We start from the raw sequence: 16,458 nt of genomic DNA on the forward strand, positions 1-16,458 counted from the left end.
CAACCTTTTACTTCAATCATTGTCCTTACTGCTATCTCTTTTTTTGAAGTTGTATACTCCCAAAATGTTTTAAGCACTTAATTTTTCTTTTATGTTGTTAATTGTTTTCAACCCACTAATAAGTACCATTTTGCTAATTGGGAAATTAATACATACTGTCAAAGAAACAGACTAAACTGTATTCTGAAAATCCTAAAGAATAAAAATTTGTAAAAGGAAAAAAACTAAAGATGAAAACATATTTAGATCTCCGACATCTTCCTACTTTTTTTTTTTTTTTTTTTTTTTTTTTTTTTGAGCCAGAGTCTTCTTGTCGCCCAGGCTGGAGTGCAGTGGTGCGATCTCGGCTCACTGCAGGCTCCGCCTCCCGGGTTCACGCCATTCTCCTGCCTCAGCCTCCCGAGTAGCTGGGACTACAGGCGGCCGCCACTTCGCCTGGCTAATCTTTTGTATTTTTAGTAGAGACGGGGTTTCACTGTGTTAGCCAGGATGGTCTCGATCTCCTGACCTTGTGATCTTCCTACTTTAAAAATTACAAAGAAAATAGCAGAAATAAAATAGAGGTGACTTTTAATAACAAAAAGAGTCCATTTCTCAATATTAATAAAGAAAAAGCAAAAATACTCATAAACACATAGGATTAAAAGTAATGATTCCAAGAGAAGATAATTTAGAAAAAGGCATTTAATTACAAAATTTTCTTTTAAATAAAAAAGCAATGGCACGAATCACCACAAAATTATTTAAGTGATAATATCCACAGGCTGTTCTTGTAATTATATGCTAAAAATTTATGACTGTTCTCATTAACAGCATTCCCCCCTTCATTAGAGACATCAAGAGCTTCTGAGAATGTGTAATTTTTCCTAAAGTACTACTAAAAGTATCATAAACACCGTTTGTGTAGCATTCATTTACATCACACCTTTTATTTACTACATTCTAAACCCATAAAATATTTAACATTTCTCTACTTCATTTCTCTTATTTACAGTACAGAGGCTCATCTCTTGTCACAATATGGTTTGTGCATTAAAATCCCTGGGAATAGTACTTTCAAGAACATTTTAATAAATTGACTCCGATTATTTAAAATAAGAACACAAACAAAAGCTTTTTCACCCAGAAGAATAATTCTTCCAGTAGACTTATTCAGGGCTTAAAAAAAAAATCCCTCTTTAAGTAGAATACATTCTTCAACCATTACTGGATTATACTATCATGCATATTTATAATGCTAATATGACAACACGTAAAGCCAGCTATGACTTTTAAAATTCCATTTAGAAGAGTACAGTAGACAGAAAGTGCTTTGGCTTTCACTCTCTTGTTATCCATAATCCAGTTATTATTTCACATGGGTATATTTTATTTATTCTTAGTATATAAGTATTTAATGGTTCAGTAATAACTGGCAGCTTCTGACAGTCCTATTTTCTTGATCGCTGATACAGTTCTGTGAACATAAGTCAGATGAACTGAAAAAAAAAAAAATGCAAATCACTTCCTGTGATACAGCAGGAAAAGGTGGAATGTTATTATTTGAGCAAATGATTCAAAGAGATGAATACTACCATTCTGTCGTGACAGGAATACTGTGAAATTAGGTATGTTTTAATGTGCTGTCTTCACAACTTGCCATACCTGGTATTTGTTATCTTTTTGGTCAAAAAGCAAACCTAACTGGGAAAGGGCAGATGTGAGTAGGTAATAGAAGTGAGAGAGCACATATTACAGTATATATGATTTTAGGAGAAAAGAGTGGGAAGAGAATATATTTTCACATATTAAAAAAAAACTATGTCACATCTGGACACATTTCACAGAGCATATGAAAACTACCCATAAGCTAATTAAGCCTCTTTACTCTCACTCCAGAAATTTTTTTTCTAATAATAACATTAATAACAATTAACATAATTCTGGCAGCAGCACAAATCTATGACTTTTTAAGGCTTGAGAGAGTCATTTTTAAATAGTTGGGTACAACTGAATAATAAGAGTCCTGCCATTTCTTTTATTTACACTCTTGACTCAGCAAGAATTATGACAGAAATCCACATGGTTATCTGCAGCTTGTTAAGTCTTCTACAATGGCTTTGACTTTATAACCCACTCAGCATTTGGGTTAAGCTGATATAAATCCTTCATGTAAGTGTCATCATCAAGGCAGCGTTCCCCTGTTAAAATAGATGTTGTGTTAGTTTAATACAGCAGGTAGATTGGTATGCAATTTTAAACTTAAGCTTAATTAACTCTTAAGTCTTGGACTTCAAAATACTTATTCTACTTTGGGAGGCCGAGGTGGGCAGATTGATTGAGATCAGGAGTTTGAGGCCAGCCTGGGCAACATAATGAAACTCCGTCTCTACAAAAAATACAAAAATTAGCTAGGCATGGTGGCTTGCACCTGTAGTCCCAGCTACTCAGGGGGCTGAGGTGGGAGGATGGCTTGAACTCAGGAGGTGGAGGTTGCAGTGAGCTGAGGTTGCACCACTGCACTTCAGCGTGGGTGACAGAGGCAGACACTGTCTCCAAAACAAAAAAAAAAAAACAAAAAAAAAACAACTTCTCATTCTTTCCTGTTTCTCAAAATATTGTAAGAATTGGCCAACAATTGGAAAAATAAATTTGGTAGTCTTTCTCCAAATGAATAGGTTTCAAATTAATTTAGGAAGCTGAAAATACTTTGTATGATAGGCTTTTAAATGGTTCCTTAAAAGCTTAATCACCTTATTAGGAGGGGCAATGGTTTTGAATCCACCTAAGAAACTACATTTAATTCCCAAGATCTAAAAGTAAAATAAGAAATCAAATATATTAATATTTAAATAACCTTTACTAATGGAGTTAACAATTCCAGGTTTCTAGTGTCATTGCCTATTTAAATTTAAGAATAAACCTTCACATTCCTATATTTAACTTTTAATATTTACTAACATTTTTAATTCCCACAAAAACATTCTACAAAATTTATTGCAAAATTATTTTAAATTACTATTTTGAACTTAACATTATTTCATTTATTTCTTAATAATTTTACCCTTACCATTTCCAAGAGTCAAAAAAGAGAAAAAGATTATTTTAAATTTTTAAAAAGAGATGGGTAAGACTCACTGATAATTACAAAAGGGTAAAATATAAAACATGGTCAAAATTAATTCATTCCATTTTTTAAATTACTAATGTGAATTTGAGTGTGTGTGCATGTGTATAAAATTTAGCAGGAAATCAACTATGGCAAAAGTAAATCTGCTTTTACTAAAAATATCTAATACTGTACTATAATAACGTGTTATCTTAGCCTTATATAAGCTCAACTACTTCCTTTACTATGTGACATGAGTATATTAAAAAGAAGAGAGTTTTGAAAAACTTGCATCATTAACCATTCCAGGAGTTATTCTTACTGTATAGGGAACTTGCCTTTGCTGAAATTGAACATAGATGGGCATTTGTACAGGAGCTCAAACAGAGCCTGAAGAGAAAGGTCAAACCATTAAAGAAATCCACAATACTCAGCAACTTATCTAAAGCATGGTATATTTTACTTCTAATTTCTTGTTCTTCCTCCAAAGACATAAATAATAACCACTGGCAATATCAAAACAGCATATGAAACGCAAAGAGAAAAAAATGTGCTTACCAATATTTCCTCCAATTTCATACAAAAAAACTTCTCCTTTCTTGAGAGTCTGGGCAACCCCACTATGAGGGACAAAACAAACCGATTAGTTGTATCATCAAACAGCTTGCAAGTAAATCACTTTAATGTGCTTGGGGAATTCTGGCTGGTATGGAAAATTCATAACTTAGACACACTGTAATTATCTACACGTTTGTATTTTCCCATCTGTTAAATGTACCCAATAGGTAATAAAAGTGTCACACCTGTAAATTAAAATAAACAAACGGAAGTATACATCTGAAGGCAAAATAGTAAATCAGTATCTAAATCTGTAAAATTCAAAAGAAAAGTTAATGTAACCTTTCAGCTGCCAATCAAATTATTAATATGATTATCCACTTTGTATACAAGCCTAAATGGTCCTCATAAAACTATTAAAAGAAATGTTTCCACCTTAGTTTTCAGATTATGCTTATTCAATAAGTATTTATCATAGGTTTGCTGTGCTGACAACTCCAGTAGTGTGCAAGATGCATGTAAAGAATAAGACATGCTTCTGGCTGGGTGTGAAGGCTCATGCCTGTAATCCCAGCACTTTGGGAGGCCAAAGCAGGTAGATCGCTTGAGCCCAGTCTGGGCAACATGGCAAAACCCCGTTTCTATCCAAAATACAAAAAATTTAGCCGTGCATGGTGGCGAGTGCCTGTGATCCTAGCTACTCGGGAAACTGAGGTGGGAGGACTGCTTGAGCCCAGGAGATGGACGCTGCAGTGAGCTGAGATTGTGCCACTGCACTCCAGCCTGGGTGACAGAATGAGATCCTGTCTCCAAAAAGAAAAAAAAATAAATAAATAAGCCATGCTCCTCTGTCAGTTGTGCAGATGAGGGCAGCACAGACCCTCAGAGTGGAAGCAAGTTATGTCATTATCTTTCTGTAAAAGAATTACCTGAGAAACCTGCTAAAAATTCAGATCGAGAGCTCTAGAAACTCAGATTTAACTGGTCTAGGATAAAGCCCAAGAAACTGCTTTTCAAATGCTCTGTAGTGGATTCTGAAGCATGGCAAGGTTAGTGGACCACTGAGATAAGGCCCTGAAGACACACTCTCTGGAACTGAGAAGAGAAAATCAGGTCTGACTTGTATTCAAGCCATTAGGAAGAGCATGGTATAGCAGCAGCGCTCCTCACCACCCATGGAATGGCTCATCTGGTTCTCCTCCTTTCTCTCCCTGCCCTGTGTCCCTGGCACACTGGACACTCAGGGCTCTCTGGGCCCTCATGCTATGTTCCACCTGCTGCACTGCATCTGATCCACTTTGTTTCCAACTACAGTATAGGTTTAGCTTTTAAATAATTTAATCATTATTATTTTTGTTTTTAATCTAGTACATAACACAATCAACTATGGGTCTAAAGAGAGTCCCTGTTTCTGTGAAACCCAAACTGAATGTTTCAGGAGACTTGATTTAAAGAAAAACATCTAGTTAGATATTGCTCTCAGACTGATTCTCAAGTGCCTGTGTTCCACTTTAAAGAAACAGGAACTAGATTTCCTGGTATATTCAGATTTTTGCATAATGCTAACCAACAAATTCATCATTAAAGGCAACAATCCTTTACCAAAGAAAGAATGAATGTGCGATTTATTATACATATATTGTATATCATTCATGTGTCCATTGGCTTCAGTTGAGGAGGTGGGGGAGAAAAAGAATGGAAGGATATAGAGTTTCTACCTGCCCCAACACAGGTGGAATACAAATGGAAGAAGCACAGGAATGTGGTGGAAGAAATACATAAACATTTACTGAGAATTTCACTTACTATGCGGCCCAGACAGACAGTGCCATGTGCTGCATGGTCATTTTCCTAGTTAATTACAACAATAGATGCTATTCTGGTCCATTCTTATAAATGAGGAACTTGATACTTAAAGAGATGATAAAAACTAGCTGAAGGTGAAACAGAAACAGTTAGCTTTGAAATCCAGACTGCATCCCGAAGCATAAGGAAAGGGGTCGAGGACTGGGGGCAGAAGTGAGGTAAATGGAGAAGTTTACCAGACTTCCATCTAGGTGGAGAAGGAATAGGAGGAAGAGCGGGAAGAGGATACTCTGCTCCAGGGGTAGCAAATGCTTATTGAATACAAACATCACAAGCAGAAAATCCAAATTTGTCAGAGGATAGTTGTCACAAGCTGGTGCTTTCTATAACAATATAACTATAATTGTTTCATGCTATACCTTAAATATTAAAGTCACAGTTGAATGTGGGGTACAGCTTCATAGTCTCATATCACTAGCAAGTAGAAGAACAAAAGTACAGACTACATTGAGCACTTGGGTCCTGAAAGTAAATGTAAATTAACTGTGTCTGGCTGGAAAGAGCTGCTTATATGTGAAGTCTGGCCAGGTCTTCAGGTACACGTTCTGGGAGAGAATGAGAACATGGCTGGTGGGAAGAATGGCAAAAGTTAGTATCTACTAAGTCAAGGTAGGGAGCAGAGAGGAAGTGGACTGACTTTGCAGAAGCTGCAAGACACTATAGGGAGCAAAGACATCTGAGACCTTCCAACTGCCTCCAGGACATAATCCCCAAAAATCCATCTACTGTCAGACTCTGCACTACTGGTTCCCAGATCTAAGATGCTCTGTAGATCCTCCAGCCAGGAGTGAAACCACAGATTTAGAATTCCAGCTCTAGCACCTATGAAAAATGTGTGACCTTGCAAATCTCTGTTTTCTTATCAGTGAAACAGACATAATAATAGCACTTACTTCAGAGTGCTGTTCTGAGGGAAGTTTACACTGGCTTATTGAAGCCTAGATATTACCAATAAGCCTCTCTCTCATTTCATCACCATCTGCTAGCTGCACAGATTCACCCTTTCTCCCAATTTATAAACCCTGAGGGAAGGTACTTTAAAATATATGTTTATATCTCCCCTTCCAATTATGGTACTAGAAGTATTTAATATGTTTCTGTTCTGTTTAAGGTCCTGTCCTAGAACAGAAACATATTAAATACTTCTAATACCATATATTAAAATTGCAGAGGCTTTGGCAGAAAGCTTGATTGAAGCCCCCAAATGTTAGAATGAGGAGGTTAAATTCAATGAAAGACCAAGACAGAGTATTCATAAACTGAGATGCCAATGCCCTGGATGTCCCTCTGTTTTTAAACATTTAGTTTATTTCAGTGACTGAAAATGAGGCTGGAGGAGGCATGAAAACATGACTTCAGCTAAAAGAAAGAATTCAAAGGGCAAAACCTGAAAATTCAATATACTTGTTAGAATCTCTAAAATATAAGAAAAGACACTGCGAAGTGTTCTGGAAAGGGCATACTCTAATATAGTGAGAGGGATGCTAGCAGCTTTCAAATGACTCTCCCTGCCCCGTCAACTCCAAAATATAGATGAAGGGCCTGTTGTCCTTAATGAGGATGGTATGTTCTCCCCTTGAGACTCCAGCGCTCAAAGGCCTGGTTTTCCTTTTTCAATTCTTTATGGTTTGTTTTTAAATTTGACCATTTTGAAATTCATTATATTTCAAAGAAAAAGTTGTGTCTTTTCTTTATGTTAATGCCACTGCATCCTAATTAGTAATTTTCCTTACAGCCTAAAAACAGTAATTAACATATAATTCCAATCAACATATCCTGGAAAGAATATTGAGTGGTCTCGCTTGGCAAGCCCATCATAGGCCCAGTGAAGGAACACTCAGAAATCCTGCTTGAATCAGGCTCAACCTGAACACAAGCCACATCAAATGAACTAAACTCATTCCAACAGTCTAATGGTTAAGTCTGCTGTTCTCTTCTGCTGGGAAGACAATATTTTTAAGCATTTCATACTACCCCCCAATTAAAACAGAAAAAAAAAGAAGAAGAAGAAGCGAAGGCGAGAGAGAGAGCAAATGACTTATGCCATGGAATAATTAACACAAAACAGGCCTCTACCTTTCTTGGCTGAGAAACCTGGCAAGTACATCACTGGCTTTTAGCTCTTCAGTTAGCTGTATTGCCATGGAAACTTTCGAAAGATGGGGAGCTTGCACTCGAATCACTCCCTGAGGAACGTCAGCCTGCAAAGCAATAATGACACTGGAACAAAGCTGGCAGCAGCTGGAACGTGTAACTCTACAATGCATTATATAGTAAGTGTGCTTAACTACTACGCATTTTACTTCACTACATAAAAACCTTAACTACTGTATAACGTAATTTGCTAAATTACATAAAACCTCAAATATCCTCTTAATGGTGATAAGGGAACTTTATAATGCCTGTGCAGTAATGCTTAATTATTTTTAAAGATGTAAAGAATGACAGCAATAACCATTACTGCCATATTAAGTGCTGATTTCTGAGTATTATCTACTAGAGGGTGCTTCTTCATGTAGCAATTTATGAAATTGAATCAGAAAGAAGTTACTTTGTGTGCTATTGCAGTATGTGCATTTGAAAAATCTTCCTGGACATTCACAAAATTTCACAAAATTTTTTTGTCTCTGAATGTTTTATAAAAAAGAAACACACTTTTCTATTTATATTATGTCTGTTCCCCATTTGGTTAACGAGCTCATGCTTTTTGGCTATACACTTTGAACTTACGATGACCCCATTCTAAATCTTTTGCCCATGGATGTGAAAAACATTTTATGGATTCGAGGATACCAGTGAAAGTTTATGAGGTTTGTAATACCAAAATGTCAGCTATAGCATTAGAAATATTAGGCTTCATTAATTCCTAAATGGTTTTGCCAAAATAAATACTATTATTTATAACCATTATGACTTGGACCTTAGAATAAACAGCACACACAAATCATGTTCAAAAGATAATGCTTTAAATAATACAAATACCCTTTTCAATTGAACCAAAATTTATTAAGCATCTACTGAGTACTAGATATAGTACTAGGTTTACTTACCCAGTAATAAATAAGAAACAAGTCCTTTACTGCATAATATTATTTTGTGCCCACAATATCATGTCCTTTTTTTTAAAATGTACATGGTCTTGAATTGTTTTTTTAAAAAATAAACAGCTCAGGAGTTTGAGACTAGCCTGGCCAACATGGCGAAACCCTGTTTCTACTAAAAATACAAAAAATTAGCTGGGTGTGGTGGTGCCCACCTGTAATCCCAGCTACTTGGGAGGCTGAGGTAGGAGAATTGCTTGAACCCAGGAGGCTGAGGTTGCAGTGAGCTGAGATGCACTCCAGCCTGGGAGACAGAGTGAGACTCCATCTCAAAAAATAAATAAATAAATAAAAATAAAATAAACGTCGAGCAGAGAGATACAACAGATGCTATTAATTTGATTTCTTTCAAAGTTCAACAAAAATAATATACCTTTAGAATCAGGCTCTATAAAAATGTAGGTATCCGGTCGGGCGCGGTGGCTCACGCTTGTAATCCCAGCACTTTGGGAGGCCGAGGCGGGCGGATCACGAGGTCAGGAGATCGAGACCACGGTGAAACCCCATCTCTACTAAAAATACAAAAAAATTAGCCAGGCGTGGTGGCGGGCGCCTGTAGTCCCAGCTACTCGGAGAGGCTGAGGCAGGAGAATGGCGTGAACCCGGGAGGCGGAGCTTGCAGTGAGCCGAGATTGCGCCACTGCACTCCAGCCTGGGCGACAGAGCGAGACTCCGTCTCAAAAAATAAATAAATTAATTAATTAATAATAAAAAAATAAAAATGTAGGTATCCTAAAAGATTTAATATTGCTTCTCAGTAATATCAGAGATTTAGTGTAGGAATAACAAGGAAAAGAAGCAACACGGTATAAGACTGTACAGTGAGTATGGGATTGTGGAAGGCCACGGACTGCAAACAACAGCTAGACCTGCAAAGGTATCACAAAGGACCTGACCATCAACCTCAGAAATCCTGCTGCAGAGTGGGTGGTGCCCCACCCGCCTCCTTCCTCTGACCAATCAGTGAAAGGCCACAGAACACATTACTCCAAACCTGAACAAAAATGGACAAAGCCTTCCGGGGCCTTACACTCATGACTCTGCTGGGCTAACCTTGGTCATAGCATCCCCCTCTAACTTCTCTTGCGGGACATATTATGCTCAATTCAATTTGAAGGACAACCTAATCCCAATCTCCCAGTTCCAAGCCCCCAATTCCAACCTGTGCCCACACCCCTCAATTCCTGCTTCATCTTTCTATCCAGCCTGAATCCTTGGCTTGGTTTTTTGACTTATTGATACTTTAGTCTATGACCTTGACCTCATCCCTAGGATACAAGTATAATTTCCCTTTGTCCTTGATTCTGTGACAGGCTTTATTTTCACTTATAACACTTCGGAACTTGTGCTGCTTCTTGCAATGGATGGGGCATTTCGTGTGGCACAAAGCAGTTATTAAATCAATGGTGTAACACACAACTCAGCAACTCCATGAACTTCTCCCTTGGGTTTGAACTCTAGGTTATTTTCCACTATGGCCATTTAACCTGTTCGCATAGCCTCACCTATTTGTTGCCTCACAGGAGGTGGAAAATAATAAGTGGCATGGACACCTATAACATTAGACTGAAAATTGTAATAGCAACATCTGAAGCACTGAGACTATGCTCATAAAACCCTAATCCACCTTGTCTACTCAGTAAGCACAACAATATTGGTATTTTGGATTCTGTTAGTTTATCACTATTATTATTACTATTGTTTTGTGGAGGGACTTGAACGGCAGGCTAGGGTTTGCAGATAGCCATGTGCTTTATATTGAGGTTAAAAGTTAGGAAATCCTGGTTAAGTCATAGTGTCAAATATCCTTATATACAGGTTTATCAGGGACAGAAATTGTTCCCATAATCACATCTTACCCAGCCCTAGAATATCAAGAAGGCAGCCAAATTTACACTGACATTTAAAGTGAGGATGACTGGATTAAGTTTTTATATAGAGAAAGTCCATAATAAATGAGTTGCAAAATCAAAATGATTCAGAAAGTAATATGTTACCATAGAGAGTTCAGGGATATGGCAATCTTAGTTAGCTCCGTGCCTTTTCCCCCACTATTTCTTGTAGAACCTTCTACTGTTTGGATAAAAAAGCCCATCAGCACTCCAAGCTTTCCTATCTTTGTGTACATTCTACTCCCCCTCCCAAATATCTGCTAACCATTTTCAAGGCTCAGCTTAAATACCTCAAACTCCATGGAACCTTCCATGCTCCACAGAGTCAAAAGGAATCTCTTCATTCCACTGACTGTCCTTCATAAGGGTCCTACTATATGACCTGTACTCTGGTTGTATGCCACATATCTGACTCATATCTGTAGCCACCCATCAATGTTTATTGATTAAATGAATCATTCAAAATTACTTATTTTTTGTTTTTACTAACAATGATAACATAAACAAAGTAAAATTTCTCTAAAATAAAAGAAAGTATGCCAAGGGATATTTCCTTAATGGCAAAAACTCATCTTAGGAACATTGCCTAAAAGAAACAAGTTAAGGTGCCTCTATCCACCATATGGTATTCCCTCCACTACCAAGAAAAGACAGGAAGGGAAAGAAAGCAGAGAAAAGGAATTAAGTACATTACAAGAGATAATTCAGTCACTTACTTCTGTAGAGAGCCAAAGAGAAAAGCCAGAGTTACTAACATTAGCATGTACCTGCTTGGGGATGTAGTCTCTTTTCCCCTCCAACACATCTCATGAAGAGCTGAATGTATTAGTCTCTTCTTGTGCTGCTATGAAGAAATACCCAAGACTAGGTAATTTATAAAGAAAAGAGGTTTAATTGATTCATAGTTCCTCATGGCTAGGGAGGCCTCAGGAAACTTACAATCATGGCAGAAGGCACCTCTTCACAGGGCAGCAGGAGAGATAAATGTCAAGCAAAAGGGGAAGAGCCCCTTATAAAACCATCAGCTCTCATGAGAACTCACTCACTATCACAAGAACAGCAGCATAAGGGTTACCACCCCCATGATTCAATTACCTCCTACCAGGTGCCTCCCACAACACATGGGGATTATGGGAACTAGAATTCAAGATGAGATTTGGGTGGGGACACAGCCAAACCATATCATTCCATCCCTAGCCTTCCAAAATCTCATGTCCTCACATTTCAAAACATAATCATGCCTTTCCAACAGTCCCCCAAAGTCTTAACTCATTCCAGCATTTACCCAAAAGTCCAAGTCCAAGGCCTCATCTGAGACAAGGCAAGTCTCTTCCACCTATGAGCCTGCAAAATCAAAAGCAAGTTAGTTACTTCCTAGATACAATGGGGGTACAGGCATTGAGCAAATGCACCCATTCCAAATGGGAGAAATTGGCCAAAACAAGGGGGCTACAGGCCCCCATGCAAGTCCGTAATCCAATAGGGAAGTCACCAAATCTTTTTTTATTCTTGCTTGTCACCCAGGCTGGATGTATGGTGTGACTCACTCACTGCAACTCTGCCACCCACTCATCCTCCTGAGTAGCTGAGATTATAGGTGCGTACCACCATGCCCAGTTATTTTTGTATTTTTAGTAGAAACGGGGTTTCACCATGTTGGCTGCTGGTCTCGAACCCCTGACCTCAAGTGATCCACCTGCCTTGGCCTCCCAGAGTGCTGGGATAACAGGCATGAGCCACCATGCCCAGCCTAACCAAATCTTAAAAGTTCTAAAATGATCTTCTTTGACTCCATGTCTCACATTCAGGTCATGCTGATACAAGAGGTAGGCTCCAACAGCCTTGGGCAGCTCTGCCCCTGTGGCTTTGCAGGGTACAGACCCCCTCCTGGCTGCTTTCACAGGCTGGTGTTGAGTGTCTGCAGCCTTTCCAGGCACATAGCAACAGCTGTCAGAGGATCTACCATCCTGGGGTCTGAAGGACAATGGCCCTCCTCTTATAGCTCCACTAGGCAGTGTCCCAGTGGGGACTCTGTGTGGGGGCTCCAACCCCACATCTCCCTTCTGCACTGCCTTAGCAGCAGTTCTCCATGAGGGTTCTGCCCCTGCAGCAAATTTTGCCTGGACATCCAGGCATTTCTACGCACCCTCTAAAATCTAGGCGGAGGTTCCCAAACCTCAATTCTTGACTTCTGTGGACCTACAGACTAAACACCACATGTAAACTTGCCAGGCTTGGGGTTTGCACCCTCTGAAGTAATGGCCCGAGCTGTACCTTGGCCCCTTTTAGCCATGGCTGGAGCTGAAGCAGCTGGGATTCAGGGCACCATGTCCTGAGGCTGTGTAGAGCTGGGGTGCCCTGGGCCTGGCATAGCAAACCAGTTCTCCCTCCTAGGCCTTTCTGACTGTGATGGGAAGGGCTGCCTTGAAGGTCTCTGACATGCCTTGGAGACATTTTTCCCATTGTCTTGGTGATTAACATTTAGCTCCTTGTTACTTATGCAAATTTCTGCAGTGGTATTGAACTTCTCCCCAGAAAATGGGTTTTTCTATCACATTGTTAGGCTGCAAATTTTCCAAACTTTTATGTTCTGCTTCCCCTTCAATGCTTTGCCACTTAGAAATTTCTTCCACCAGATACCCTAAATCATCTCTCTCAAGTTCAAAGTTCCACAGATCTCTAGGGCAGAGTCAAATTGCCACCAGTTTCTTTGCTAAAGCATAGCAAGAATCACCCTTATTCCAATTGCCAACAAGTTCCTCATCTCCATCTGTGACCACTTCAGCATGGACTTCTTTGTCCATAACACTATCAGCATTTTGGTCATAGCCATTCAATTAGTCTCTAGGAAGTTCGAAACTTTCCCACATCTTCCTGTCTTCTGAGCCCTCCAAGTCTCTAGCTCCAAACTCTTTCACATTTTCTTATCTTCTTCTGAGCCCCCAAATGGTTCCAACCTCTGCCTGTTACCCAGTTCCAAAATCACTTCCACATTTCCAGGTATCTTTATAGCAGCACCCCACTCTATCGGTACCAATATCTGTATTAGTCATGGTTCTCTAAAAGGACAGAACTCATAGCATAGATGAGTTTATTAAGGAGTATTGACTCACACGATCACAAGGTGAAGTCCCACAATAGGCCATCTGTAAGCTGAGGAGCAAGGAAGCCAGTCCAAGTCCCAAAATCTCAAAAGTGGGGAAGCTGACAGTGGAGCCTTCAGTCTGTGGCTGAAGGTCAGACAGCCCCCTGGTAAACCACTGGTGTAAGTCCAAGAGTCCAAACGTTGAAGAACTTGGAGTCCAATGTTCCAGAGCAGGAAGCATCCAGCCAGGAGAAAGATGAAGACCAAAGGACTCAGCAAGTCTGTCCTTTCCACTTTCTTCTGCCTGCTTTTATTCTAGCCATGCTGGCAGCTGATTAGATGGTGCCCACCAAGCCTCTCCCAGTCCACTGACCCAAATGTTAACCTCCTTTGGCAACACCCTCACAGACACACCCAGGAACAATACTTTGCCTCCTTTAATCCAATCAAGTTGACACTCAGTATTGACCATCACACGAAGAAGGCCTCTAATAATATGACCATAAGCCCATGCTTTCTAAATGAGCTCAGGTACCATAGCTTTGGGGAGTATGACCATGCCATGCTTCCTTATGAAATGAGGTATTGAGTTCAGGGTGGTAAAAGGACTTGCACAGAAAGCACCACATCTGACCCAGGAATCTAGGATCTTTCTGATAGTTAAGAGTTTTAATAGAAGAGTCCCAAGATACTAGCTTCTGGAGGCAATTGGGAGTTTTCACGTATATGTGTAATGTTAGGTAATTGACATATTATGGGGTACACAGGCTGGTTTTTGCCAAGATGGGAAGCAGCATGAGCACTCTCCTACAGATTCCTTCTGGCTATGAAATAAAAACATTTCCCACATCCCTTTCCCTCAATGAGCAGGGGATGAGGTTAAGCCACCTTTGAGCTCAGCAAGAACCCTTCCCAAGCTACAAACTGTAATCATTTTGACTCATTTCACAAAGAGCTGGAATATCAATATCCTTGGAAAGCATTTCATTAAACCAACAATGGTACATGGTTTTCATTAAACCTTCCTAGGCTGACATTCTCTGACCACTAGAGAACCTGTATTCTACGGCAGGGAGAGAGTGTGTGTGGTTTGTGTGTCTACAGGATATGAACATTTCTCAGCTTGTTTATTTCTATAGTGATTCATCCCATCCAAATTCTTACAACAATACAGAGGTTGAGAGTTTGACTCAATATGGATATACAACGCTCTTTATCTCTGAAGAAGAAACGAGTTTAACCAGTATATATAATGGTAAAGCTAAAGAGTTAAAGTTGTTTCTGGGAAGTTTTTGCTGGATATCTTGACAAGGAAGGTCAAATGATATTTACAAAGATGATAAACAATAAATTATGCCAAAGCCATCATTTAAATGGTGTATGACAACCACTATTAAGTACTAGCATCATGCTGTATCGAATACTGAAGTTATTAGTATACTAATTACATTGAGCTGCCAAGCTTTGAAAACACACAACATGCCTGATCGTTAAGCCAAACAGTCCGTTCTTAACTTGAGCCATAATAATAACTGAATCTGTACACAGTATGATCTTTATAACCCTTCTCTTTCACATGTTTTAATCTAAAATTGTCACTCTGTCCCCTGCTTTTTTTTTTCCCATTGAGATAGGGGAGGAGTGTGCTTGTGAACTGCAGTTAAGTGAGGTACAGCAGGACTGGAGAAGGGCAGTATTTGACTAACACACCATCAAAGAAAAGTCACAAAGGATTTTACAACTTCGAGAGTGTTAATTTCTTATGCATGCTAAGATTATTAAAATAGAGAAAATAACCTCATATGGTCTTCACATGTTTTACATATTGAACTAAAGTTTATATTTCTAAACCTGATTTTATTATTATCTGGTTAAATAACAATTTTAGCATTTTTTCATAAGGTATATAAAAACACTGCATTGCTCATATTTTTGCACTCTAGAGATTAGAAATTTAATGTCAGACCCGTAGAAGAGGTCTCTTTCTTTTTCATTAAAAGCTAATTTAAATGTAAAGCTGACATTTTTTATGCTACAGAAAACCCCTTTTATCTTCAAAAGGGCAAATTGGAAATACAGCTTTTTCAAAAAGAAGGCCAGATATAACACATATTTTAGAAAATTAAACAGGGACATTTTAGCAAGGTATCTTAAACTAAAATGGTATATTCATCACCCTAGTCTGAACTGACTATACTGGGAAGTGGTGATGTAAAAGGAATTCGCTACTATCTTGAACTATGTGCTAATTATAATTGGATCTTTGTTATCCAAATGCCTTAAACTTTTATCCAACTCACAGATTCAGAGGATTTTAAAGAAAAGCTTAAAATAACTTCCGTAGTTAATAAGCATTTAATTTCCAATGACATAAGTTCTAATATTTTTTCTTTTAATGTGGTATTTTTATGCACTATTAAAAATCAGGGAATGTCATAAAAAGAAATAAGATTTTGTGCTTGATATTGTAATCTGATTTTCCACTTGGGTCCCCAAGTAAATCCAGACACTATTTCCAGACCTAAAGCAGATGCTTGAAACAATACCTGCAACAATGCTTTGCAGCAAGAACCGTTAAATGTAATCAGAGATGCAATTCTAAGCAGAGCTGTGCATAAAGGCACGCAACCCTGGCCACAAACGACACAGCATCTACACCGCACTGCTGCCAATGCCAGGATTCTTCTAGTAGTAGCAACAGATTTCTTTTTCACATCCATAGCCCTACACTTTAAAATGTGACAACATTATTCTGGAACTTTCAGCAAGTCCCGTAAGCTCTCCAAAGCTTGAGTTCCTCCCTGGTAAATTAAGGATGTGATACTAGCATGTCCCAAGTTAACACTAACCCTATGAGAGAAAGCCTTT

General features: G+C 38.8%; 1 protein-coding gene across 1 annotated transcript in view; it reads right to left on the minus strand.

The window, feature by feature from the left end:
• Positions 1–384: 384 nt before the first annotated feature.
• The window catches only part of ARHGAP18 (Rho GTPase activating protein 18), a 133,743-nt gene continuing 117,669 nt past the window's right edge, over positions 385–16,458 (minus strand). Inside the window, 3 exon segments of the mRNA XM_032158904.2 lie at positions 385–2,180; positions 3,647–3,708; positions 7,589–7,713. Coding sequence (XP_032014795.1) covers positions 2,089–2,180; positions 3,647–3,708; positions 7,589–7,713 — 279 coding nt within the window. The 3' untranslated portion in view covers positions 385–2,088.

Source organism: Hylobates moloch, unplaced genomic scaffold, assembly GCF_009828535.3.
Source record: "Hylobates moloch isolate HMO894 unplaced genomic scaffold, HMol_V3 SCAFFOLD_2, whole genome shotgun sequence".
Lineage (NCBI taxonomy): Eukaryota > Metazoa > Chordata > Mammalia > Primates > Hylobatidae > Hylobates > Hylobates moloch.